Raw genomic sequence first — 27,891 nt, forward strand, 5'->3', positions numbered from 1 at the left:
GTTTTCTACCCAAGCAAACATTCAGGAAAAAAAAACAAATCTGAGAAAATCATGTATCTCTAACTCTAGCAAAGGAGAAATCATGATAATCAATTGCAATCATCCATATCAGCATTTCCTAAATGGAGTGTAATAGAGAATCTCCCAAATCAACTCAATTCAATGACGAATTATAGAGTGCCTCATATTTGACTCACAAATGAAGTACGTTAATATGAAATAAGTGTCTATGATTTCTGATTTCTAAAAATTCATGTTTACCTTTAGTACATGTCTTTAAACGTCCACATGGAGATGGGTGCAGGCTAATGATCAGAGAATGTGAGCCACTCTGTGTGATTTCATTCTTTAGTAGGTATCCAGCTTCTTCATCTCACCACAAGCTTATCTCTTTCTTGCTCTCCTATTCCTTGATGGAAAGTACATACTCAGGCATTGACATCTGGTAAAGCACCAATCTATGCTAAGCTGGTCACCCTCCTCACGTTGCTGATCAAGTGGTCCACACTTCTTTAATATCTTTAAAATAACTTTTCCTATAGTCCAGCCTCAGCAAAGCTAGGGAGGCCCCATCCAGGTGGCTCAGTTGGTTGGAGGGTTGTTTCATACACTGAAAGGTTTTGGGTTTGATTCCCAGTCAGGGCACATACCTGGGTTGTGGGTTTGAACTCTGGTCTAGGTGAATAGGTATGGGAGGCAACCAATCAATGTTTCTCTCTCTCTCTCTTCTTTCCTCTCTCTCTAAAAATCAATAAACACATCCCCAGGTAAGTATTTAAAAATGAAAAAGCTAGGGAGAAAATAGTCTTAAGTCCCTTTTCTTCCATGTTTTTTTGTTTGTTTGTTTGTTTTTTTCTGGATTATGATCAACATGGAGAATAAGCAAAAAAAGAAAATTCTGACCATCTAAAGTGAGCTAAATAACTGATGTACTATCATCCAGAAATCTGAAAACAAGACATGAAAGAATAAGGTGGATTATTAAAAAATAATATTAATTACCTAGTAAAGATTAATGAAGACAATGAGCTCAGAAGCTCTTAGTAAACTCAGAAAATCACCAGGAAAAGGAGATCTCTCCAAACCATTATTCAGATTAAGGACTAGTGTTAGAGGGAACTGGCTGGAACTGGCTGGCTTAATTTTCCATTTCATTGTGATGTCTGGCCCAAAGAGATGGCTTCCTTTGAGCATAGTGTTCTATAATGTCACATGCCCTTGGGTTCTGACTGATGGACTCTAAGAGCCTGCTGTGGAAATGCCAATGATTGAATTTATCCCTGTAAAGTCAGGGTCATGAGAAGTTACTCATGTAACATGACCAACAGGAAGAGCAATAGGGTTAAAAAATTTTCCTTCCTCTCCTCAAACCCCTGCTCTCCTGGAGACCCACCTACTGGCCTCATATATTCTGCATGGGAGAACTGGGCTGCAGCACAGTGGGTCTGGCTTTATCTTCCTTTGCAGATCAAGTTGCAAAATCAACAAGACTGGTGTAAGCTCATTCCTATAATGACACTGCCAAGACATGGGACTGCAAGCTAAGCGGGGTTGGGGTTAATTTGATAAGAAATAAAACACTTTGGCACAGAAAAGTCTGAGCAAGTCTTTATTGCAAATGTTTCCAACTTAGCAGAAAACACCTTGAAAGAAACCTAGATGGACTGCTGCAACCAAAATATTTTACCTCAAGATAACAAGAAAAAAAGACACCATTTAAATCTTAGTAAATACGTAAAGTACTTTATTCCTTCCCCAGTTTTTGCCAATTTACACTCTCTTATGGAAATTGCTTCTGCGTCCTCTCAAACTGTCAAACACTAAGATAAAAAAAATCTTGCATAGTGTTTTTTCTAAAAAAACAAGGCTTTTAATCATCACCAGGGCCTACTCACCATCACTAGCAACAAAGATTAAAAAATCATCATCTGAGATGCTCTCTTAAGCTTTTACATCTAAAAATTAAGTCTGAATAAATATAATTCAAGGTATTTGTATTGGGGTTATAGTCAGATACTGAGAAATTTGGATCAAAATAAACCCAAAGCAGAAAAAAAATTTTTTAAAGCAAATTTCTCCAGAGTTTTACATGAAATGGCAAAAATAATAATAAAAAAAAAGTGTCAAAGAAACCATCATTTCCCAGAAAAGTACATCATTTCTACATGGATTCCACCAACAATGTGTCTGCCTAACAGTGACAATGACGGCACTAGTGGATGGCTGCACCAGTTTCCAAAGCACATAGCCACTGTCAGGAGCCCAGCACCCCCAGTGACAACTGTGTCCAGGCCCCTGCAAATCTGATGTTTCTCCAGCAAAAAGAAGAAAGAAAATGAGAATGAAATCTACCTGTACTCTGGCTGAAGCTCCTGGGAAGTATGGTGCTTGGGGAAACATACTTGGCTTCACATACTGGTGGCTTACGGAGGCCTTTTTAAAAAATACATCTTTATTGTTGAAAGTATTACAGATATCCCGCCTTTTGTCCCCCATTGATCTCCTCTGCCCTGCTCCACCCCCCATCCTTCACCGCACTATTGTCTGTACATACATATATATCTATATGTATATATGAATATGAGGCTTTTAAGACACTGCAGAGCACAGGTGACAGCATGCAACAAGGCTGCAGGCACCCGGCCTCCACTGGTCTTGGCTGACACAGCACCATGGAGGGTCTGGACACGGGAACAAATAGCCTGACACTCTCCTCATCCTGTTTAGAAGAGCTCAGCTTTCCTTGCAAGTATTCTCAAAGAGAGTACCAAAACCACCTATTAAGACAATTTTATTGTCCTGGCTGGTTTGGCTCAGAGGTTAGAATGTCAGCCTTGATTCTGGTCAAGGGCACATGCCTGGGCTGCAGGTTCAATCCTGGCCCCAGTCGGGGTCTTTCGGGAAGCAACTAGTCAATGTTTCTCTCCCTCTCCCTCTCTCCCCCCTCCCTCCCTTTCACTCTCTCTTAAAAAAAAATCAATAGAAAAATATCTTGGGGTCAGGAGTCACAAAACAAACAAATAAAAAGACAATTTTTCTTAAGTTTATTGAGCTAAACCATTCTTTAGCTCCTCTACTATCCCCTAAAACCCAACCTTTCCCTCCCCCCGACATTTCCCTTTGCACCTTATACACACACCCCATATACACACACCATGTGCCCATCACTCCTCTGTCCCTCTGACCAGGCCCCAACCCACTCTGGAGATCCTTTTTCTCCCCCACCCCCACTCACCATCCCCTGGGCCCTGGGCCCTGAGACTCTGCTGCATAGACTGTAAATCCGGCCAACACTGAGAATGGAAAACAAAGGAGCAACTGTGGAACTGACAGCTCAAGAACTGGGGCATTGGGTCTGCCTTTGAAGGCTCTGGCAAGGCCAGTTTTCCTGCAGGGCACCCCATATAGTCAAGACGACAGAGTGCAGTGCCCAAATGAAGCTGGCTCAGCAGGGCTGCTCCAGAAGCAGTAGACACTCCAGAGAGGGGCCTTCTCCAGGAATGAAAGCACCTGGACTACAGATTTGCAACACTTGCCATCAAATATTCTGCCTGAAATCCTTATAAATCCTTCCCCAAAGGGAACAGAAATGGGGGCAGGGGAAATAAGAACAGGAGAGGAAGAGAGAAAGGAAGGAAGGGAGGGAAACAAAGAAGGAGATGGGGAGGAAGGGAGGAAGGATGTCAGTTTACAATTCTAGTTTGCAGTAAAAAGTGTAGTTACGAAAAGGCTACCCCATACAGATATAAATCTGAGGTTCAGTCTCAGTTTCAGGGAGCAGGATTCTCAGGTGGGAGCCAGGCCTAAAAGCCTTCCACAGAGAGCGTGTGGTTGAGCGCGTAGGCGTCACTATCCTCTTCCTCCAAGAGCAGCTTGTCGATGGTCAGGGAATTGATGGCTGGAAGGACTGGCTCAGGGACAGAGATGGGGAGCTGGACAAACTGGGGCCCGGGCAGAGCTGGGGCTGGAGGCTGGTATTGCAGTGTGGAGGTGGGCAGTGTGGACAGAGGTTGAGGCCACGGGAAGTAGGTGAGGGGTGCCTGGTGCTCTGGGCCCTCCAGCTGAGGCCCCACTGTGGGTGTGGTGGCGCTTCTCGTCTGTGAACGGGGAGACACAGGATCGGGGTTAGCAGCCCTGAAGTAACCACTGTGCACCCTTGTCCTCCAGGGGATCTGTTTCTCCTCAACTAGGCTCTTTCCTGCTGTCTCACTCCAGGGGGCTCCCTTCCACCTACTCAAAGTCTCCTTGAAGGGAGAAGCCAGACACAATTCTGTATCCCTGACTGCGTGACTCACAAGCTCTACGTCCTTGCTACTTCCCCATCTGAAACCTATTTCATTGAATATAAAATGCATTCCAATTTCAGAGATTTTAAAATCAATGAAAATACTGCATGTTAAACAATAAGCCTGTCCCATAGCATAGTAGCTGTGTCACAAAGGTAGCCACAGTCCTACCCAGAGATAAAGACAGCCTTGTCTCCACACAGCAGCTTTAGCATTCTGAGGACCCCTTGGGCTAACATAACACGCTCCACTCACCTCTCATGACCTCATCATCCTCTGTCTCTGAGCTGGGCCCCTATGGCCATTGCAGGGACCTCCAAAGGTCAGGGCCGTGCCCCCAGGTATTCTACAAACATCACCCCTCACCGCCCTACAAACCCGAGGTCAAGCCTCAGAGACAGACAGGGCCTGCATCTTACTTTCTCCCGCTGTTGAGGAAACAGGTGGAAGAGGAATGTCTGTGCATGGAATGATGTGTGAGGGGTCAAATCTCACCCTTCCACCCCCGACTTCCCTGTCATACTTCTCTCCAGCTGCCACCATGTCTTGAGACAAAATTATTATATTTATTTAGGAAGAACTTATGTCAATCACCTGGGGACCCTGTTACAACAAAGATTTCAGTAAAGGAGCTCAGGGGTGGGGCCTGGATTCTTCATGTCTAATCAGATCCCAGGTGATGTCAATGTGGCTGATCCAGGGATCACAGATTAAGCAGCAAAGCTTAAGGGCTTTTCCTATGGAATGGGAGCTGGAAATTGTCTCAGAGACCTTCCGGCTTCCCTAAAAGGCTTTACTACTTTCACTATTTCAAAAATCTAATGAAAACCCTTCATTTTAGAGTTATAAACCTGTGCAGGTCAACTGTAACTGGAGGCTTTTTCTCAGGGATAGAATTTCATCAACCAGCACCATAACAGCTCTTATCTCCTGCTGATCAAGAGTGCCCACTGGGTATCTCTAACCAGCTTTGATGAGTCAATTTACAATACAGCAAAACAAATAAATTATATCTTAATAAATATAGTTTGTTTGATACACAGAAACTTTCAAAGCAGGAGGTTGGAATGATGAAAGGATAAATAATAAAAATAATCCTTGGTCATGAAATGGTAGGGAACCATTAAGTCTGCCACCCCTACCCACAACCAAGGCCACTGATATGCAAATAAGTTAGTTGCCTGGGAGAGGTGTTGAATTAACTCCTTTCTATCCACCGCCATTCAGGCCTCACAACGGGTGGCCACATGGGTATGGGGTGGGAGGGCTCCTGGATGAGGCTTGAAAGGCAGGATGACACTGAACGCCTGAGGGAAATGCAGGGGTCTTGGAGAACCAAAGCAAGCTTCATGGTCAAGGGTGGGCTCTGTGACTACTCATGAGGCTCCGGCTCCACTTCCCAGTTTTCCTGGGACTAAAGTTGGACAGAGCTGCAAGCAGAGGCCTTTGCTTCCCTGAACACTCAGGGGATTTCCATTGCTTTGATCAAACAGGTACCATTCACATCAAACTATCTCTATACCTTCCTCCATTCCTGGGGAGCAGGCCATTCCTTTCCTATCTGGCACTTGAAGGCAGCCCTTGGTTAATGGTGTTGGTCGACTTTGAAACAATTTTAATAACTAGTGTTTAGAGTGCAGTCTGCATGCCAGGAACTATGCTGAGACCTCTACATGCATCATCCCATTGATCCTGACATCAACTCTCTTGTTAGTATTCCCATTGTACTGATGAGGACACCGAGTAGTAGACAAATTAACTCACTGAGCCCAGAGTCAGGGATTTGAACCCAAGCACTCTGATACTAGAAGCATTAATTCAAAAAATTACCCTGCAGGTGGGTCAGATGCTATCAAAAGTACAGTTTTCTAAAAGTGTTTATCACATGTTGCTCAGCCTAGAAATCTCTGGTAAATCCCATTGTTAAGTGAATGATCACCCATTAACTTACCTGAATAGAAAGAAAAAGCTGGCTCTGGCAAGAGACACCATGAGGATCTCACATGGTACCCCATTCACTAAAAAAATTTAACTTGTAACCAAGACTCACTGCTTCCAGAGCAGCAGGGCTGCTTCAGGACAGAGAAGCAGAATGTCCCGACCCCGAGGAGCATTGGGCAAGGGAGGCTATAAGCCCTCTTTGTGGAAGATATTCTAGGTCAATGGGAATAAGAGCAGGCCTTCTGGGAGGATGAGGTGAGCTTAGATGACCTAATTATCCTGGGAATCAATAGCAAGAAAGATCAAGACTCAGGAAGCCAGCCCACGTCCTAAAACGTTGCCCGAGGCATGAGCCTTTGTGTGACATACCGTGACATTAGTGATGAGTGGCTGGGAAGCGTAGGTCAGCACGGAGGAGGGCCCCACAACTGTGTAGCTGGGGCCCACAGGCTGCACATACATGTCTGCTGAGTAAGGGCAGCTGACAGCTTCATGGGACACATACTCGGAGTAGGGTGTCCACGGGGCCAGGGGCTGGAGGGTGGCAGGGGCAGGCTGAGAGAGCCAGCCGGCACACAGGGCCCCCTCCTCCGTCATGGTGGAGGTGGAGACCTCCATGTCAAGGCAGGAAGGACCTGTGGAAAGAAGGAAGTTACGGAGCTGCAGGTGCCACAGATGAGGGGCCTGGAGGAGACCAGGGTGGTTGGGAGCTCTTACCCACTGTGGTGTAAGTGGCCAGGGGCTGATGGGGCAGCACCACCTGGAGGGAGAAGAAGATCAGCATCAGTGTTCAGCCATCTCCAGCTACCCACTGTGGAAAATTTGCCCCGAGGGCCCGGGGCAAGACAGTATAGGGGAGAATCTGCCTTGTTAGAACAAAACACACACCCTCATCCCAATCTACAATTTTGAGGGATTCCTGTTTCCATTTAGCAAGAAGGCTGTGCGCCTAGGGAACTGGTGTCATCCTCTTCCCGAAGTCCATTCTCCAGCAGCCGTAATCACGGCAGTGGGTTGCCTTGGTGCCCTAAAGCGCACCCCTGGGGCGAGGGAGCACAGTCCTGCTCACACCCCGCCCCACACTCCGCAGCAGAGCCTCACCGCAGTCGGCGTGACGGTCGCCCCGCTGCTGGCATGGCCACGCTTCCTCCGCAGCAGTTCCTTCACCGGCTCCTTCACGCGCACCCCCTGGTAGGGCCGCGGGGGGGCCGGGGCTTGCTCTGGACCTGTGGCTGTGAAGAACGGTGTCACTTGTGCTCCTCTCCCTTCTCAGACAAGTCCCCCCTCCAAGTGCCCGCTCTCCTCAAGGGCCTGTCTGCTCACCTAAGTTGTGTCTGAGCGCAGAGGACCCCATGACAGGTCCTAGGATATTTCTCCCAGTGTTGACACTCCTGCTCCCAGCCCCTATGGCCCCCTCCTCCCAGACATTCCTGAGAAGCTCCTGAGTCTAGCACTGAAGCGCGCCACAGGGTGATCTCTTTGGGGATCCCTTTTCCCGCCACTGCGCACACTCACTGTGACCGAAACCCACTCCAGCCAGAAGGTCTATCTAGACTTCTCTACGTGTTCTTTGCCGGTCTCACCTCCTCATCTCTACTTGGGATTTCCCCTGGTCAGGACTCCTCACTCCTCTCAACTCTTTGATTCTTCCTGACCCACGACTAGTGCAGCCTTCCTGGCGGAGCCTGCAGCCCACAGAATGTTTCTTCCTCCTGTCTCTCAAACACTTCCAAGCCTGCCAGTGTCCATCACAGGGGGCAGTAGAGGAAGGCAATCAGAGCGGGGACTCTGAGTCACATGGCACAGGCTTCTAGCTTTCCTCTGCAACATTCTAGCTGTGTGCTCCTGGGCAAGTTACTATACCTCTCTGTGCCTCTTAACCTGCAATTTCTTATGAAAGGAATGTATTCAGGAGTCAATGACATAGTAAATGGGAAGCATAGTGTATGCTTAGCATAAAATCAGATAGAGTAAGCATTCAATAAATGTTTAGTCTGCTATGTAATAAGTAGTTATCTTTTTTGGTGTAAATTTCTGATGCCCCTAACTAGATTATAAACTTCTCAAGATCAGATCTCTATACCTTCCCAAGTGGTATTTCATAATAAGCTTAGTAAGTAATTTGTTGATTAACTGATGGGATGATTATTTAAAATGTGCTGTCTTCCATCCATCCTCTCTGCACCTCTCCTGGACCTTCACAACAGACTGGAGCAAATGGTTCCCACGTTCTCCTTGCTTCCCAGGACACACGACAAATCCCCATCTATGTGATCTATGTGTCCTGGGGTGTCCAGCCTTGCTGCTGAGAGAAGGTTCCCTTTGCTTTTTGCCACCAAAGCTGGGGAACCAAAGCATGGAACTAGAACACAGGGCTCCTTCTGTCCTGGCAAACCAAAAGCAGCCATCACTGGGCAGTGACAACCTGCTTGCTCAGACAGTCTACAGCAAGGGTGACATGTAGCACTGGCCCTTAGGACTCACATGGGGAGTTCATTATCATCCACCGATAAGGGCCCCAGGAACTGGGCTCCAAATCAAAGCCCGGAAGCCTGGGTATCTATTAAACCCGGATCCACAGCACTGTGCTGGCTGAACTTTGCTCAGCAAATACCCAGTTGATAAGATCCCACGGCTAACTCAACACCAGACCTCCATCTGTGCTCCAGGCACACACATGGCCTGGCCTCGAAGCTCAGCAGGCAGAGAAGGCAACAGGAAGTGGGAAGGGGTGTGCAAAAGCCCCAGAAACACATGGTGCAGAGTCAGAGAACCCCAAACTTAGATGCATATGCGGTGGCTTCTTACCCTTGCCAAGTAGCCAAATCCAAAAAACAGATACCTAGGCCCCACACTGAGGAAGCCTTACTCTGGGGATCTAATGTGGGTGTAGGAATTTAGGACTTTATGAAAATCCCTCAGGAAATTCAGAAACTGTGCTGAGATGAGAACCACTAATACTTCATTTATTACAAGAAACTTCCTCAGTATCCTGATAGGAGATTAATGATTCTCTTTTTAATTTCCCCTGTCATAACAAGGGATCGCTACTGGTATTCATCTGTTCTTTCAGATAACCCTAGGCAGGAGGAATACAGCACTGAACAAGAAAGGTGTGGCCTCTGCCCACAAGCATCTTGCAGTCCAGTGGGAGAGACAAGCACAGATAAAACATTTACAACTTGTCAATTTCTACTGACGTGGGAATGTATAGCAGAGGGAGCTAGCCTGTTACCTGTGCCCCAGGTCCACCTGTGCACCATCACCTTTGTTCCAAGTAGCAGTGACAGTGGACCTCAGAGCCCAAAATGCCTGTCTTCAGGTGATTTATTTAACATCCCTGGGCCTCAATTTTCTCATCTGTGAAATGAGATAATAATTCCTGTCTCACACAATAGTTGTGAAGATAACTAAAATAATACATGGGAAACTCCCAAAGCCATATCCAGCGTATAGTAAATACTCAAAACATGTTCTTTTTTTCCCCCTCCCTCCACCCACGTCTACTCTCTTCTGGGGAACTGCACCATTTTTCCTCACATTACCTTCCAATAAAACTCACAATTTATAATTGATTAATGGCTTCTTCATCTATAAAATGAGGATCATAATGATATGTACCTTGTAGGGTAATTTGAGAATTACATGTAAATACTTAGAATAGGGTTTACACTGAATAGCATCAAATCAGTGTGAGCTAATACAGGGTGGGGCAAAAGCAAGCTTACAGTCCTGAGCATGCAAAACACAGAGTATATTCTTGTATTGTTACGTATTAATTATTGTACTATTTTCTATATGAACAACTGTAAGCCTCCTTTTGCTCCGCCCTGTATATTCACTGGTAGTAGTAATAGTAGCAGCCTTTTCCAACATCTGTAGACAGGTACCAGGTCCCTACTGAGTCTGAATGAACATCCCTTTCCTTCAACTATTTCTTAACAACATGTTTTAAATTCCTCCAACCATCTTTCTACCTGCATTACTCCTGCACAAGTTCCATTTTCCACTTCGCCTAATGAGGGGTGATGCCCAGTGCTGCCCACAGACCCCAGGTGTAGCCTGACATGGCAGAGAACAGGGGCACCTGCCCTCCCACACCCTGCTTACTCATTCTCACAGCCACATCAGCTTTGTTCATACCCATATCACTCTACCTAAACTTGTCTCCAATTGGGTGCCCAGCTATTCTTAGGCAAAATGTGCAACCTGAGGCATTGTGGACTCAGAACAAACTCAGGACACAGTGTTAGTGGGGGTCTGAGCACTGTGGTCACACTCTAAATTTATTTGGGGACGAGAAAGGCTTGATCCCACAGGCACACATCTCAGACCAGATCAAAGAAAGGTATATAGCTAGCCCCCTACATTTCTGGGGAAGAACCGAGGGCAAGCCGGATCCCACTGTCTCCCAAGAATAGACACTTCTAACACTTGGCTGCAAAGTGGCCAGGTGGGCATTTCCAGGATCTTGTCAAGCGAAGGCTTTCTGCCTCCTGTTGTTTTAGAATCAATGAACAAAGAGGGCTTAGGGGAGGTGCTAGGAGCAGAGGGCATCACCCTCTGATGTCTGGAGTTCCTGGAACCCGCAGTGTCAACAGGTGTGCCCTGGCACAGCCACCATATGGAGAGCAGTACCTATTGCGGTAGCAGAACTCCCACAGCTCCCAAGGATCTCCTGACTGCCCACCCGTGAGTCCACCACCAGCTGCCAAAGGATCCTGTAACTGACTCCAGGTGAACAGGCAACAGTGAGGGTGCTTCTGAAAAATCTTTGCAAAGTGACCATGAAATATCAGACTCTGAAGCCTCAAGACAATTCCCACAGGAGCCCAACGGCCAAGTGCATTTGCAAGGTGAAAACTTGCAGTTGGTGCGTTTCCCACCAACCTCATAAAGCAACAATAAACATGTCTAATTCCACAATAAACATTGTAATCCTTCCTGCCACCAGCATGAGAAATGAGGCCACAAACACATATTTGGAAGAGGAAAAGAACTCTGTCCGAAAGCATGATTGCCTTGCCTTGGGGCTTCTGGGTTCTTGCATTGAGCTAGCTTTAAAACAACTATGCTAGGATATTTAAAAGAAAAAGTAAAAGGTGATAAAAATAATTTCTTAAAGTAATAATAAGTAAAAGAAGAGCCAAAGAAAATGAAACAGGAGATTGAAATAATATTACACAAAAGATGAAAATCCAATTTCCCAAAGCAGGGTTGACCAGAGATTTCACGAGCCGCCCGTCAAATCGCAGCTGCAGGTTGTACGCCCTCAGCGCCTGCAGCTTTCTCCCCATTCACCCTGTGTTCTGAAGGCCCTTTGAGTCTCCTTGGACATCCAGGTATCCGTCACCGAGAAAAATCTTTTCACCTAAACACAGCCTCTTGGTCCCCATCGGGACTCCTTGTTCAGGCTAAGTTCAGCCATACTGCCTTTTCACCAGTCACCAGTGAAGTTTTGGGGGGAAAAAACTCATTTACAGAAAAACCTATAAATTTGGCTCCAACAAGGGCTTCCCTTTTCCAAAAAGAGCAACAAAAAAATATGAAGGTATAAAAAGTCAGCGGAAGACATTTCAGTTCCCCCTGCCACACACCCAGACATGCTCCACATCACAAAAATAAGAGTGGTGCAGCTGCTATTCCACTGGAGCGCACACACCATGACACTTGGAGCCCACTGGTCCCCACAGACAGCGATCTGGCTACACGTAGGCTTGCCTTGCACCAAGCTTAGGGAACATGTGGATTCTACTGATTTAAATATACAGGGCCTCCAGTGCCTTGAGAAAGGCACAAAAAATATCACTGAGGAAATATGCAAAATTGTCAGCACTTGTTTATTTAGTGACCCCATGCAAACCACATTTATGCCAACACGAGGAAGCTGCTCTAGCTAAGAAAGTAGGTCTCTCCTAATGGCTCCAAGCAAAGCTGACACCCAGGCATTGGTTCCTGTAACTTCTTCCCTGGGAGGTTTTCAAGGAGCCCTCTTCAGAGAGGTGTTCCCTAGAACAGCTTTCGAGATGCTCTTGAAAGAATACTGTCCTCACAGCCATTGTCCTGTTACAGATTTCCCAAGTGCCACCAGAGCCAGGCACCAGTTGGGACTGCTGCTAGGCCCACATTTCCCTCACCAGGGAACCAGAATAAGGAACCTCGCCCACCCACCTTGACAATCTAGCTCTCTAAAACCGATTTCCATTCACAGCTGACCCTTTGAACTTCAAGGCTGCAGCCAGGCAAGGCCATTTTGAAAGACAAAACCCTCCTTTCCTGAAAGGACACGTGGTCCACTATTAATCACTCCAAGTAACCACAGTAAATATTTTTCTTTTTCTTTTTTTGCTGATGAATCTTCAGTATTATTTTTATCAAAAGACCCATTAAGAAGAAATACAAATAATTTTCTCTTTACTTGTAGCAAAACCAAAAACAAATAACTGAACAATAGGAATTCAAGCCTAGGGCTAACAAACTTGCCCCAGCTTCTAAATGAAAACAAAGTCAGAAAAGTTGTGGACACTTTTCACTTTAATGTGAAGAAGCCTATTTGTGTTCTGGCCTAAGATAGCTGAGGACTCCTGGGAAAGTTCAGCCCAGGTTGGTGAAGGATTATTCAGATCCTTGATGGAAACACTAATGTGAGTGTTCTTCTTATAATGAAGGTCTGAGTGTCAAAGTTTTCAGATTTGTTCTTTCCATTCATGGACAATGGCTGATTTTTATCCAAACAGGAAGAAAGAACTTGGGCTTTGGCCAGAATTGGACTTGACACGCTACAGAAAAGGTTTTCCCGCCCAATTTACACTAGATTGTAGTTTAATTTTTTTTTTTTTTCAATGTAGGCCAACAAAGAGATCCCATATGCATGTCAGTGTGGGCTTTCTATTCACTAATGTTTGAACTGAGAGGCTCCTACAGCCAGGAGATATGAACACTATATATTCTAGCAATCTGGATAACACCCAGGGCAGGGGGAAAAGGTGGTTTTAAAGGTGTTTCTCAAACATATGGGAGAGTGGAACCTCAACTGAATTCCAGTTTGATCTAACTTTAAGACTACTGGGACAGCCAAAGAGGAGTAAGTCATGACATCTTGATGTCTCCATCAGAAGATCTCAAAGACAAAACTGACTCCATTTCTCTGGTCTGATCAGAGAAAGGAAGTGCATTCGCCTCCCTGTGTCTCCATTCTAAGAGGAATATTTCCACCAGCTCCCACAGAGCTCACTCGTCAACCACAGGCAGGTCCCTGGGAATGATTAAGGAGGGCCTCAGACACTGAAGTCCCCAAGAACTTTAAGCTGGCCACAGGGAACATGCAGATAGAGAGGAGACAGGGGAAGCTCCTAAAGCACATTTGGGGTGACTGCAAAGGATTGTTCAGTCTTAGAACCACAGAGCCCCAGACTAGGAGCCAAGTGATCCCTATATAAAGGAAGCCACAACCAGCCTGGAGTGGACACCCAGGGTGATTGCATTGCTGAAATCATGTTGGGCTTGAATAAAGAGCCCACTTACCCACAGCTCACTCTCATCTACCAAGCTTCTGCCTATGGTGTCCTCACTCTTCAGCCTCTGGGTTACATGAATTGTCCCAAATGTCCTGAATATCACCCCCATTTATGACCTTGGGTGGGGTCCACCATGCCAGAGCCTTCAGACTCTTTCCTCACATGCACACACATCCTTCCACTGGGAGTTGTCAACGCCTTTCATACCATGTACCCATCCTCCTTCTAAAGCTCCTGAAGACCAAGAAGACAAGGAAGGCTGTTGTGTTCTGCTCTCTACTCCCAGAGACAGTGTCAGTGTAATGCCTCTTCTCTGTGGAGACTCAAGTGTGTTGAATGAATGCATGTCAAGGGACCATGTGTTTCCTGATCACGACCCTAACTCAAAGCAACTCAGAAATAACCACACTCACCTTTGTGATGTTCATTGCCTCAAAAAGTCTTTGACACAAATGATTTCACAGAGGCCTCATCACAACTTCTGAAATAGACCAGAGAGGTCTTCCTCTCACCCTCTTTTTTACTAATGAAAAAAATGATGCTCAGAGATGTTAAATGACTTGCCCTAGGACGGCACTTGTAAATAACAGTGTCATCAACCAAACCCAGGACCTCCAATTCTAAGCATAATCTGTTTCTGCTTCCCTGCCTGCTTCCTCCCTACCCAGTCAAGTCACATTTATTTTTGTGGGTAACACTGGAGGTCAGTTACAGAACGATTCCCTGTCCAATTCTAACCCTCCTTCCTCCAGTAGGAATCTGAGCTCTGACCATCCTAATTCAGTCTCCTTTGATGGACAAGTCTCCCAAGAAATAATGTTTCTCACCAAAGGAGAACAGAAAACTCTATGAGAAGCTTACCAGAAGTCTGCTCACATGAGCAATGACGAGAACTGAGATACCCAAACAATTCCCCGCAAAGTTTTATTTTTGGTATTTTCGACTGAAATGACAGTGGATAGGTCCACCTGAGAAACCAGATGCACCTGCCTGCCTTTTACAGAAACTGGGATCACCAGAGCAGAAAGGGCTCCTATAGCAGATGCAACATGTCCCAGGGTAGGGGCAAGACCAGGGATTCCTGGCAGAGCATTCATTAAACAAGAACTTACTGAGCAGAGTAAACTATGCCATCATAGAGTCTAGTGGGGTATATAGACTTAATCAAATAATTGCTCGAGTAAACCTACAATTACGAACTATGACAGAGCTGCATCTACCTCAGAGTTGAAGGGTTCTGGCTTGTTTGGCTTTTCGGGCTGATTTCCACCTCCACTTGATTCAGTAGGGTTTGAATGAGCAGCAAGCTGGGAGCCCCCGTCTGTAGGGGCTGTACAAAGAGAAAAGAGGCATGCACATTCTGTCTCCAATGCAGAGAGACTGCTCTGGGGCCAGCCTCAGCCCACATCAAGATATATAAAGTAGCCCCAGATATTCAGGGTCCTTCCCCAGCCTATGGATCCTGGATAAACTAAAAAATGCTTCCACCAGCTGGCCCTATCCTCTGGAAGACCAGTCCAAGGAACTCAGATTCTAAGATGGAAACGAGCTGGCTTAAGAGATTCTATACTGGACATCCTGAAATTCAAATTTGCAGGGACTTTTGACTCAAACTATCACTACCCTCAATAAATCAGAGCCCATCTAAGGGAGGATGTATTTCAATTGAGAGGGAAAGAAGCATCTAATGCAACCCTAAAATCTTTGTCATTGAGAAGTGATATGGTACAGTTTGGGACTCAAGCAGACCTAGTTTGGAACAGCTACTACATAGCTTATCACTGCGTGACCCTTGGCAAATCACTTAACGTGTATGTGCCTCAGTTTCCACCTTTGCAAAATAAGATAATATTCATCTAATGGAATTATCATGAAAAATGTATAAAATTAACACAGTTAAACACCCAGTACATAACAAGTGCTCAACAAGTGGCTGCTTCTCCCTTGATCTCAGCCAACAATCTGTGGCCCATCACTCACCAAAGAAGTACCCCTGGTACAGTAGCCCTAACTTGCCCCTCTCCTGCTACATATGATACTAGATGTCCCTATCCTCAGTACACTCATGGCCCTCTGCTGCCAGCAAAGCCTGTCTCAACCTGCCTTCATTGTTCTCTTGGAAGTCATCCCTCAGATACCTGGGCCTGGTGTCCCCAAACAGCAGGGCAGCCCCACTTAGATGTGTGTGGGGGGCAATGATGCTTCAGAGAGACTAGTCAAATACCTCACCTTCAAACAGAACAAGCCTGGACAGGAGACATAAAAATTCTGACATCAGCCTCTCATAAAGATACCATAAGCTAAACGGAAGGACTTCTTTCTTCAGAAGCCACCAGAGAGTTCATTTTGTGGTAGATTTGAGCTTCTAAATAATGACCCCAAGAAGGAGCATGTTGGAGATATTTGAATGGCAAAGTAAGGTGGCATGGCCTTATCCTGACATCAGGTGTGGCTCCTCAAGGAACATGTATGTATCTCCAAAAGGATAGAGACATAACCATGATTAAGGCCATAGTCATGGATACTTCTTCAAAGGGCTCTTCAGTGATCAGAGAGGGGACTTGTATCACCCATTAAGGCAAGGTAGACTTCTGGTTGACGCATCAGCTTTATCAACAGCAGCACGGATCATAAAAGGGAAGAAAGGGCCCACGCTGAGAGTACAAAACCATATCAGGGGTGAACCAACCCAAGGTGCCTACCCAAATTCTATAGCAAGTCTGCACCTGAGTGAGTAGGTGGAATAGATGAGACTGATACTTCTTTCCTTATTAGATCAAGATCTGTATTATGAATCTAGTATTGCCAGTCTTATACAAAACGGGAAAATTATGGTTAGGCAGCTGGAGAAGAGGAAATTCATTTGTTTGTCCCTTGATTTAGGCAACATTTAGTTTGGAATTTTCAAGACCAGAGATTTTTTAATCCTCACCCAAAGATTTTTTTAGTTGGTTTTTTAGAGAGAGAGAGAGAGAGAGAGAGAGAGAGAGAGAGAAACATATCACTGTGAGAGAGAAACACCAATCGGCTTTGTCCTATAAGTGCCCCAACTGGGGATCAAACCTGCAATCTTTTTGGCACATGAGATAATGCTCCAAGTAATTGACCACCCTACCAGGGCAAGACCAAAGAGATTCTTACAAAAGAAATAAATGTTTCCTGAGACCCTCAGATATGGACCACTTTCTTGGAGAAAAGACTCTTCAAACCCAACATCAGCTGTGCACTTTGTGTCCAACCCAACTACTCAAGCCTCAAAACTCGTAGTAGCTTGGGGTACATCCTATGAAAGTGAATGTCGCCCTGATCATTGATTCATGTTGTGATATATAACTGCCAGTCAAGGTGAGATTTTTTACTAGGTCTTTGGTTTACTAACCAATGGCCCCATGATGTGGGGGGATTTTCTTGTGAAGGACACTGCAGAAGTTGTTAGAATATGAAGCCTGGGAAAGAAGTCACTAGGTCAGTTTTTGAGGGATGTATCCCCCTCCTAATTTACAAGATACCCACATAGACTGAAAACATTATCTTCACAGCTTCAAAGCTTCATGGAGACCAATTTGACGTGCTTCACACTAATTCACTTTTCTCGAGGAATGAAGTCCTTACCCTGGAAGTAACCAAGGACCTGTGACCAGCTGTTAGGGATCATATTGAAGGAATGGAGGATTAGTCCAGGTCAGGGCTGTCAATCTGAGTACCCTAAAGAACCCTGGAACACAGCAAAGGTACCTGCAGTGGACAATAAAGAGAAGGAAGCAGAGGAATGAGCAATCTGAGCTCTGATGTCCCCGCAAATCTGCTCCATTTTCATTGTTTGTGTGGGAGCTCTGCAGTAGACTTTGTTTGAATAAAGCAATTCATGACAAAAGTGTTGTAGACATCAACCTAGATAGCCTTGGATTTTCTTCCCAGTGCTCCTACTTTATGTCCTAAGAGGCCTCTTCACTCTCAGTATCTATGCAAAATGTCTGATTATTATTTATTCTCGAGACTTCATATCTAATGCTATATACTCCATGACACCTTTCTTAATTCTATCTTTGCTTCCCTCCTGCTGAAGATAATTTATTTCATTAGTTGAATTCTCTATTTAGAAATAATGATATTGTTGGATGGATGCCTGCTTACATGGGATGGTAAAGGGATGGTTGATTTTCCTTGTACGCCTTTCTTTCCTGAATTGATGTTGCTTTACTTCAGCATTGAAACTAGCTCCTATTTTTGACCCTCTTCCCTCTCTTTTTTTCTTTCTTTTCCATATCCCCAGCATTTCTTAGTTCTGGAAAGTTATAACAATCTTTGGGTTCTTTCTCTCTTCCAATAAAATTTATGATTTTTCTAGGGGATTAAAAAGTAATTTAATTTTTCTTAAGTGTGTTCAAGTCCTTTTTGCTCCCAACATCTGGTCTCAGAATGACTTTGGTTTATAAAGCTTTGGCTACTTGTTCTTCTCAGAAAGTGATACTAATGAAACCATTACTAAGAAAGAGGCAGCACATTGGCGTTTCAGTTTTCGGTATCATTTGTGCTATTTTTTGCATACTCAAGTGATTATAAACATCTCAGTTCAATCTTTTAAAGTAAAAAAACAAATACTAGTTTGCCAGTCAGTACGAGCCTTCACCACCACCACACCTTAGTAGGTTGCTAGGAAATGGTGGCTTAAGTTACAAGTTCGGTCACAGAATGGCCCACTTAACCATTAGCATCAGCCCTGATCACTAACCTCACCATGAATTACAAGACTTACTGGAAATGTGTGTCCTGCAATTTTACAAGAATCCGGAACTCAGAGGCTACACAGTAATAATCTAGAATCCGCTGCAACATCTTTGTCCTTGGAGGTAGAAGTGAGAGAGAATGGGAATATAACAATAGTATCTAATATTTATTGAGTATTGACTTAATGCCAAACACTGTAGTGAACACTGACCACACCCTGTGAAGAATCACGTTCCCACTGTATATGCAAGGAAATGACCACAGAGCAAGGTGGATGGACTTTCCAGTATTATACAACCAGTGAGGCGTAAATCTAGGATTTAAACTCAGGTCTGCCTACCCCAGAGGCTAACTGTAAATTACAGAAGGCAAAGAAATATCAAAGGTATCACTCTCTAATTCAAAATTAAACCCTACTTTTTATATCTTGCATGTGTCCATGCGTGCACACACACACACACACACACACACACGCACATGAAGGGATAACCCGGCTCATCCAAAGTCTTACCAGTTCAGAAAGAAGAAAGTGCCAAGGAGGCAGAAGACTTGGCTCCCAGTACAGTTCCCACAGGACTCTCCATTAGTTCTGCCCAGAAACAGGCCAGCTGGGTTATTTTGGGGAGATTCTAGGCCCCTCTCTCCCTTTGAGCCCTGTGTTGCAGCTAAAATATCTGTAAAGAGCCCCTTAGAGGAGGTATAGCAGAAGGGCATAGACCAGATTTCCTTCTAAAAGTAAGTTGAAACATATGTATCAAAAATAAGTTTTCAACATATTGAAGGGTATTTACATCTTTTCCATTTTCTTTCTTCTAAAGTGCATCAAACATCCTTTTACATTTTTTTATCATATCAATATAGATGCATACCTGGAAAAGTACATTAAAATATATATGGAGTTCAATATAATTATTATTAACTAGATAAATAGTTCAAGGGACAAAATACTGAGAATCCCAGAAAGTTCCCTCATATTCCCTCCTAAATATCTCTCTCTCTGCTCTCCAAAATTTATAAATATTATGGTTTCTAACATTGTATACTACTTTCTTTTTTTATTATTTTTAAACTTTACATAAAGAGAATAACCCAGTAAATAATTGCTTGTGTTTGCATTATTTGGCTTAAATTGTTGGATTCATTTATCTTTTTACATGTAGTTGTATTTAACTTTTTAAAAAAATTCTCACCCGAGGATTTTTTTTTATTTATCTTTGGATAGAATGGGGGGAGGGGAGAGAAACACATTGATTGGTTGCCTTCCACATGACCTTGACCAGGGCTGGGAACTGAACCGCAACTGAGGTACCTGACTTTGACCAAAATTAAACCCAGGACTCTTTGGTCCGCCAGTCGATGCTCTAACCACTGAGAAAACTGGCCAACGCTGTATTTAACATGTTTATTGTTGTATAGTGTTCACTGATTTATTATTTGGAGTGGATGGCTATTTGTGTGGCTACTGGTTTGTGGTTATTGTGAATAATAATGCTATAAATATTCTTATGCATACATATTCTTGTATACACTAAAGCATTTCTGCTAGATATTGCCAGACTATATGTTATGTTCAAAGTCAGTTAATAATGCCAATGTTTTCTAAAATGTTTGAAGGAATGTTTGATCCACATTCTTACTAAATTTAAATTATCAAAATTTTTACTTTTAGCCTAGATGATGTGGCTCAGTGGATGGAGTGTCATTCTGTACACCAAGAGGTCACCAGTTTGATTCCTGGTCAGGGCACATGCCCAGGTTGCAGGCTTGATCCCCTGTGGGGGTTGTGCAGAAGGCTGCTGATCAATGTTCCTCTCACATCAATGTTTCTATCTCTCCCTCTTCTTTCCTCTTTCTAAAATCAATAAAAACATATTTTTATTAAAAATTATTTTTAAACATTTTGGTGAATGTGAGGAGGAATCTCATTATTATTTTACTGACACTAATATAACTTTATATAATTATTGTCCATTTTATGAAGTACCTTTTCAAATTCCTTGAAATTTTTTTATTAGATCATCTTATTGATTTGTAATTGACTGTAGCTTAAATTTTTCATTGATTTGAAAGCATTTCTTACATACTGTGATAGGAGCCCTTTTTTGTTTATGTATAATGAAAATATCTTTCCCCACCCAAAAATTCAAGGTATGAATTTGGGAGGTCTGTGAATTTACCAAGAACACCCTCCTCTAAGCCCTGTATGTGAGACAATAACCATGCGAGGAAACAGCACAGCTTAGCAAGACAATATTTGGGGACTGGCTCAGATGGTTTTAGCTGTTTGAGTGAATTACTAACCTAATCTTTACACTTTAGCTTTCTCATCCGTGAAACCGAGCTTAAAATCAGAACCTACCCCATGGAGTTTATATTAGGATTGAGATAACACATTCGAAGTGTGGCAAAGACCTACAGCTGCCACACCCAATATCAGCCCTCTCCTTACTAATAACCCTGCATTGCAGTGGGTAGCAATGGGTCCAGGTAAACAATTACACTATTCTCCCTTGTGGACAGGAGTGGCCACTAGATGTTAGCAGAAGTTTCTTGTTGGGGGAGGGGCAATGATAGAGAGGCATGATCTTTTTAGCCTTTCCCTTTTCTTCTTCTTACTTGTCCAGGCCAGTCGTTCTCACATTGACTACATGTCAGAATCACCTGGGAAGCATTTGAAAATCTAATTCCCAGGGCAATTTAAAGAGAACCCCTGGTTGGGACCTAAGCATCAGTCTTCCTTCCTTTCTTTCTTTCTTTCTTTCTTTCTTTCTTTCTTTCTTTCTTTCTTTCTTTCTTTCTTTCTTCTTTCTTTTCTTTTTTTTTTTTTTTAATTTTTTTTTTCTTTATTGATTTTAGAGAGAGAGAGACAAAGATAGAAACATCAATGAGAGAGAACATCGACTGGCTGCTTCTTGCACGCTCCCCACCGGGGACTGAGCCCACAAACCGAGCATGTGTCCCGACTGGGAATGGAACTGGTGACCTCTTGGTGCGTTGAGTCAATGCTCAACCACTGAGTCACCCCAGCCAGGGCAACATGTATTTATTTTTATAACCACTCATGAAAGCTCAGCAATTAGAGCTGGGAAAGGATTTCAGTCAAGTTCAGTCTCCTTGCCCTGAGCCAAGAAAAGGCAAGTTTATGTTATAGCCGAAACACTTGGACCCAGAGCAATGAGGAGGCTTGCCTAAGGCCCCACACTTACTACACATGGACTAGAAAGTAGTATCCAGGTGTTCTGCCTGCAAGAATAGTGCTTGGTCCACAGCTTCATACAACCAGAACCACAGGGTTCAGAGAAGGCCTCTCCATCCCATGCAGGTCCACTCTTAGCAAGCAGTTGTTCTACAAAAATGAGAAGACTGGAACATTACTAAATATTTCATAAAGGTGAAAATTATGTTAATGATCATAATCAATTGGCCAACTTTGATTTGTTTGGCTCAAAGTGAGAAATTGATGACCATCTTTATTTTGTGGGAAAATAAACTTTAGAAATATAAATCAGAGGGAAAAAATAAAGCCTAAAGCTTTACTTTGACAAAGTTTAAAAGCAAAATTTTACAGGAGTTCTATTGAAGTGAATTAAATGTCCAGATATTTAGCTAATAATTGTAGACAACCTTCGTTCTTTTTTATTCCTCACAACAAAACAGATTTGCAGCTTTGAACTGAAAGAGAGCTTCCAAAATCTCTGACTCGGGGACTTTCCAGGTGTAGAAGGAGACATAGTTGGCATTTTTCTTTAGTAAATATGTAAAGAAGGAAATCAAATACCCACCTTCAAAATCATCTGCTCTTTTACCAATTAATCTGCGTGCTTATTAGACGTATGTCATTTGTGGAATCCCTGTATATCTTTTAGATCCTTCTTGTCTTTATCAACAAAAACCTCTGAATCAATAAATAAACTTGGTAAGATATAAAGGTGATTACTAGGCTTATTAAATAAGCAAACGTGGTAACAATAGAAATATTAAGAGGCACCCCACAGATCTAAATTACTTCCTGTTGTAAGTTTACTTGAACTTATGCAGAGAAAGAATTCCAAAAAGTATATGTATATTACAGGTTTTTTCTTATCCTTAACTGCATTTTTAACTGCCCCAAAATATTTGCCCATTTAGTGGAAACCTGGAGAAAACCCAGTGGTCTTTGTTAATGAGAATTTTGAGACCCTAATTTATCTGCCTCGCGAACCTCTGCACCATTCAAATTATCTAAAAGCAAAGCACATCCATATCATAATATTTGGTAATAACCATTCCCTGTTCCTCAGTTGCCTCCTCGAGCACTACAGCAAAGAAATGCCAAGGCTATGACTATGGGACAAGACAACCAGACAATTCAAAGAAAATCAGTCAGGCCTGCCTTTCATCATCACACAGATCTTTCCCTAATGGAAGAAACAATAAAAAACAACAACAGTTGTTCAATTCATTCATATTCTGACAGGTGGTACTGAGTGCATTACACACAATTTCATTGCTTTTAAAGAGGAAGTCAACCAAATCTAATTTAGGCATTGTGCAAATCACTTCAACAACTGGCTGCAAGCTTGATCTCCATCGGTGCTGGCATTGTGCAAGCCCAGGATACTGAGTGACCCAAGAAAGTGAATACCAAAAGAATTACCCAGATCATTTTAGACCCGAGGGTGGCAAATTTTTCTGCAAAGGGCCCCGTAGTAAATAGTTCAGGCTTTGCAGGCCGCATGATCTCTGTGGCAACTGCTCAACTTTCCTGTTGTAGCAAAAGTGGCCCCAAACAATACGCAAACAAACAGACATGGCTGTGCTCCTGTAACAATGTGTTTACAATCACAGGTGTTTGGCACTCCGGCCATTGTATGCAGACCCCTGTTTTAGAGCCTTGGAAAGCTGTTGTAAGGGCCTCTCACTCAAGGATATTTTGATTGTGCCTTTTTAAACTGTTCTAATCAAACTGTGGGAAAAGATGAAGGAATTTGTTGTAACCCTGATCATTCAAGATGGGCCCAGGGAGGTGTCTCAGGAAGAAGAGTGCTGTCATCACTGTCATTACTTATCAAGAAACTTGAGGACACTTTACATTCTCTCATTTTTCTCTGACAGAAACCTTGTAAGGCAGCAATTAGAGCCCCCATTTTCTAGGCCTTTAAGAACATGCGGTTGAATAATTCAGTTGCAGAGCCAGCTTTCAAACCCAGACTCGTCCCACTCCATTGCTCCAGCCGTTTCTGCGGCACTGGTTGTAGATGGCCTGACAAGGCTTCTTGTCGGGTGGATGTTAGTGCTTCACATCCACAAGGGACCCGCAGGGCCAAGTGCAGAAGCCAGGGGGAGAATGTGCAGGTGGAGTGATTTCTCTGTCCAGTGGATCAGTCCAGCAAAGCTCAAGTCTACGGATGAGGCTTGAAGATTTTCACTTCTGTGTGCCAGCACTTCTGAGCTGATCTGCACCAGAGCCTGTGTTCACATTTAGTCCACAAATGGGGGTCAGGGACCCGGTAGAGAGGAGACAACAATTACAAAATGAATGTTTTCTTAACCCTTTCCAGAACCTCATAGTACAGTCATTTCAGCTTAGGCCTCAAGGGTGTTTTCTGAAAAAAGAAAGTGCCTCTTCAGCACTCTTGATGTCTGATTTCAAGCCTGCCATTCCCTCAGGTGATTCGAAGTAGGCTGACAAATGCTGCCCTGTTTTTACTGCTTTTCCCACAGGGTTGAGTCACCCAGGTGCCCCGTGCCCTAGACAAGGGCCTTACTTGGATTCAGGGTGCGAGGATGGGTCCAGTGCCCAGAGCCTTTTCTAAGTTTCTTTAAGGGGCCAAAGACACTTAAAGAGACTCTTTGCTGTGTGCAAATAACCGGACAACGTTCACCCGGTTGTTCCACTGCCAAGCTTGCAATGATGGGGTCTTGTGCCCCTGACTTGATTTTAATTACTAACCGGGGTATGCGCAGAAAACATGCCCCAGCATTCCCTTCTGAAAAAAAATCTAGTCTCTTAGGGGGAATTAAAGAAGAAAAAAATGCAGTGCGTAACCAAGAGGGGAGACTAGGGACACAAGGAAGCAGCCCCTGTCTCAGGCACTGAAGCAAAACCAGGCAGTCAACAGCACCGCGGGCGGCTCAGCGCACTAAGAGGAGCTCTGCGGAACAGCACCATCTTTACCGCATGTCTCCTGTGAGAAACCTAACATTTAAAAATAAAAGGAGAGTGACTTGCTCAGAGTAGATGGGAACAAAAGCAGAAGTCCCTCCAGGGCTCACATAAAACCCACTGAAGGGCCCTGAGCGTGAGCGCACAGGGACCCAGCAGGCCGGCGCCCGAGGCATTCCCTGGGGCTGGCCACCCTGGTCCCTGCAGGCTCTGGTCTTGCTCTGTCCTCCACACTGCAGTTATACACCGCCCATACTAGGACGTCCCCAATTATCTTGGAAGGGTTCCACAACTTCCAAAGCCAAATTAGAAGTCATTTCTTTATATTTAAAAAATTTGCATCTTGTCAATATCAAATGATGATGAGACTTCACAATCTGAGAAATTTTGAAATCACTCCTCCATATTACACATTAACCAGCTCAATTCCAGAGAGTTTACACAAGAAATAAAGGAACAATGAATTGGTGATAAAGTGACTGTAAGTTATGTTTTAATCAATGAAGTTATATTTTCAGAACTTTAAGGGCTCCAATAAATATCTATTTGTAAAATAAATACACTCCTTAATTTATCTTTTTCTGTAAATCTAGATTCTCTTATATTAAATTTGTTTGAGGTAGGGCGTACCTGAATTCATTAAAAGGCATTTTAGAGACCAATAGAGAAATTTTTTGGTAATATTTCTTTCTTGAGGAAGTACAGAACTGAGCCCCAATAAGGCTCAACTCTCATGAGGCCATTGAGTTGACTTTGTTATTTTGAGAAAGAAATGTTGTAGATATCTCTGTATGATTTTAATTATTAATAACAGGAGTCTCTGTTCAGTCCCACATAATGGAAAATAAACTTCACAGTTGTTCCATCCAACTCCAGGGATAAACATGAGGGTAAAGAGACACCTGCTGCCCTTTTGTGCTGGGCCACACCAGCCTTGCCACAGAAAGGGAAGAATGATAAGAGGCAGGACAATGAAGCAAGTAAACCCACACTTGACAAAGGCCACCTTCCACGTCGTCCCCAGGCACTCAGAGCAAATCACCACGTTGGCAGGCAGAAAGCTAAGCGACTCAGAGAGAAGCAGGCCCACGGAACTGAACCACGGGCTGAAGAGTAGCTGTTTATCAAAGAAAGTCATGGAAAGAACTCCACAGCTTTCCCCTCCCAGCCCCAAACCAGTATCACAGTTGACTTTGTTGTGTGAATCATAAACTGCCCCTTCCTCACCACAGTGATTCATGCGCAGCAGCGAAGGCATGGCGAGCTTGGAACAGTATTTCGTTCCCCTCCAACCTGGAAAATCAGCATCACTGCTGACGGGCTGGTTTCTCCACCAGGCTCTGTCTCCCCCACCTCTCTCTTCCCTGCTCTCCTGGCTGGGAACGCTGACCCCTCTGCCCCGTCCCACCACCACCTCCCCGGTTTCAGGCTAATTGGTAGCCCCCAGCCCCTCCCACGCTGCTATGGCTCTGACAGCCACAGCCAACCCACTTACATTTTTGCCAGAGCATGGCCTGTGACAGGATGTTGCCTTTTCTCTTTGAAGCAGACAGTTTGGCTTCTTTAATGTGAGACCTGGGTGTGCTTTCCTCCAGTGTAGCCACTGCTTGCTCAGAGGCCGTTTCCTCGCGTTTTAAAGGCCCGGGTTCCCGCCGCGCTGCAGCGCAGCGTCATCACATCCTCCCACCTCGGGCACCTGTGTGCTACGTCTCCGGTGAGGCTGCCTGTCACCCACTGCGCACACCCAGAGGCCCCGCTACAGACACTTGACTGGGGACCAGCCAGCTGGATCGACAACAACCCAGCACAGAGGCCACCGTCCGGTCCTTCAGGCATGGCCAGAGTGTGTGATGTGTGGGTGAGTGGGAAAGTGTGCATGAGTGTGGACATGTGTCAAGTCTTGTGCCTCCCCACACAAACAATGAGCCCAAGACCCCGTGGAAAACTCTGGGTTTTCTATGGTCCCCGTTCAGGCTGCTACACCAGGATGTCAGCAGGACCCAGTCCACCATGGGCCCCGCTTGACAGGAAATGCTATTCCCAGGGGTCACTGGTTCTCACTTATAGGAGGAAACACCTGTAGTCCCTTCAAGCCTCACTAAACAACCTCCTCATTCTTTTAGCATTGCTTTTCTGTTTATCCCATTTTAAAACACAACAGCCTCTCTCCTTGCCCCCTAGCCACCACCATAATGGCAAGTTTTAATCATGCTTAAATATGGGGGACACTGGTTCTGACCGTCGTATGCCCACAGAGGAAGAGGCCAACTCACTCAGGAAAGAAGACACCATGCTCTTCGACTAGTGCTGGTTACTCAGAGGGAATTTGTGGGCACAGTATGAGCTCAGCCTTTGTCCCAGGGCCCACCCACCTGTTAGCATAAAGCTTCTAGAAGGAAAGTAAGGGGGTTCATCGTCAGATAGTGTTTAGGGTGTTAGGCCACAGACTCCTCCTGAGTTTGGAAGCCTTCTGCCACTGTGTATGTGAAGTCCATAAGCTCAGGCCCCAGTGACCCACAGTTTGAAGTCAAAACCACCTGGTGAGTCTTACACAACCTACACTGAATCATGCCCTTCTCCCTTTACAAAACTTCCACCTGCTCCCTTCTCTACAGAGCCTGAGGCACATAAGACCTCTCACAGTCTTGCCCTTGTCTGTCTTTCCAGCCCATCACCCACCACCACCCTTCCTACCCCACCACTTGTCCTCAGTGACGTCTAAGCTGCTCTCTGCATATCCATGCAATTCCCTGCCTTTGACCTTGCTACCCTCTCTTGCCAGGTTCCTCTTTCCCAGCTCCTCACCTGAAAATCACCTCTTCATTTTTCAACATCCAGCTCAAACAGCACCTTTTTCAGTGAAAAATTTTCTGACCCACCAAACCTCCTGGCCCAGAAAATATTAGCCCTCTTTCCTCAGCTCTTGGAGCACTTTATTATATGGCAGCAAATTTTGCATGACTCTGTAGGTTCAAGGCGGTTTCTCTTTGTCTCCTGCTCTTCACAGGACCTGGCACATACCTGTCCCTCAATAAACATTCAGTTAATGAAGTAATGAATTTAATAAATTACTGTTACTAATGGGTTGGTTTGTGGCAGTTCTTGAGAAACATTTTCCACATAAATGCCTCACTGAAAACAGAAGTCTACTCCTGGCTGAGTTTTGAGCCCTCGCTCCAAAGCCTCTGGATTTTAGGACATGGAGCACCCCATGCTTTCAGTGGCCTGACAGGGAGCAGTGTCACGAGGCCTTGGGCCACACTGAGAAGCGTCC

General features: G+C 44.5%; 1 protein-coding gene across 2 annotated transcripts; it reads right to left on the reverse strand.

Annotated features, from left to right (window-relative positions):
- Positions 1-3,076: 3,076 nt before the first annotated feature.
- On the reverse strand, positions 3,077-26,357 carry POU2AF1 (POU class 2 homeobox associating factor 1). 2 transcript variants are annotated; one of them, XM_036260083.1, is made up of 5 exons: positions 26,113-26,357; positions 7,329-7,459; positions 6,945-6,987; positions 6,597-6,862; positions 3,077-4,097 (listed from the first exon to the last, which is right to left on the reverse strand). In XM_036260083.1, the coding sequence occupies exons 1-5, from the start codon at positions 26,126-26,128 to the stop codon at positions 3,804-3,806; spliced, it is 750 nt and encodes a 249-aa protein (XP_036115976.1). In that variant the 5' UTR covers positions 26,129-26,357; the 3' UTR covers positions 3,077-3,803. The 2 variants fall into 2 exon arrangements, with proteins under 2 accessions (XP_036115976.1, XP_036115975.1); XM_036260082.1 differs by lacking the exon at positions 26,113-26,357 and adding an exon at positions 25,845-25,949.
- Positions 26,358-27,891: the final 1,534 nt, after the last annotated feature.

The sequence above is a fragment of the Molossus molossus genome, unplaced genomic scaffold, assembly GCF_014108415.1.
Source record: "Molossus molossus isolate mMolMol1 unplaced genomic scaffold, mMolMol1.p scaffold_m16_p_13, whole genome shotgun sequence".
NCBI classification, from domain to species: domain Eukaryota; kingdom Metazoa; phylum Chordata; class Mammalia; order Chiroptera; family Molossidae; genus Molossus; species Molossus molossus.

Bases quoted from the DNA above. Each gene is read 5' to 3' on its own strand.
- POU2AF1 (XM_036260082.1), bottom strand. From the start codon at position 25,875: ATGCCTTCGCTGCTGCGCATGAATCACTGTG. The intron at 6,863-6,944 runs GTAAGAGCTCCC...TTCTTTCCACAG, and splicing joins GGCCACTTACACCACAGTGG to GTCCTTCCTGCCTTGACATG. The intron at 4,098-6,596 runs GTATGTCACACA...CCCCGTTCACAG, and splicing joins CACTCATCACTAATGTCACG to ACGAGAAGCGCCACCACACC.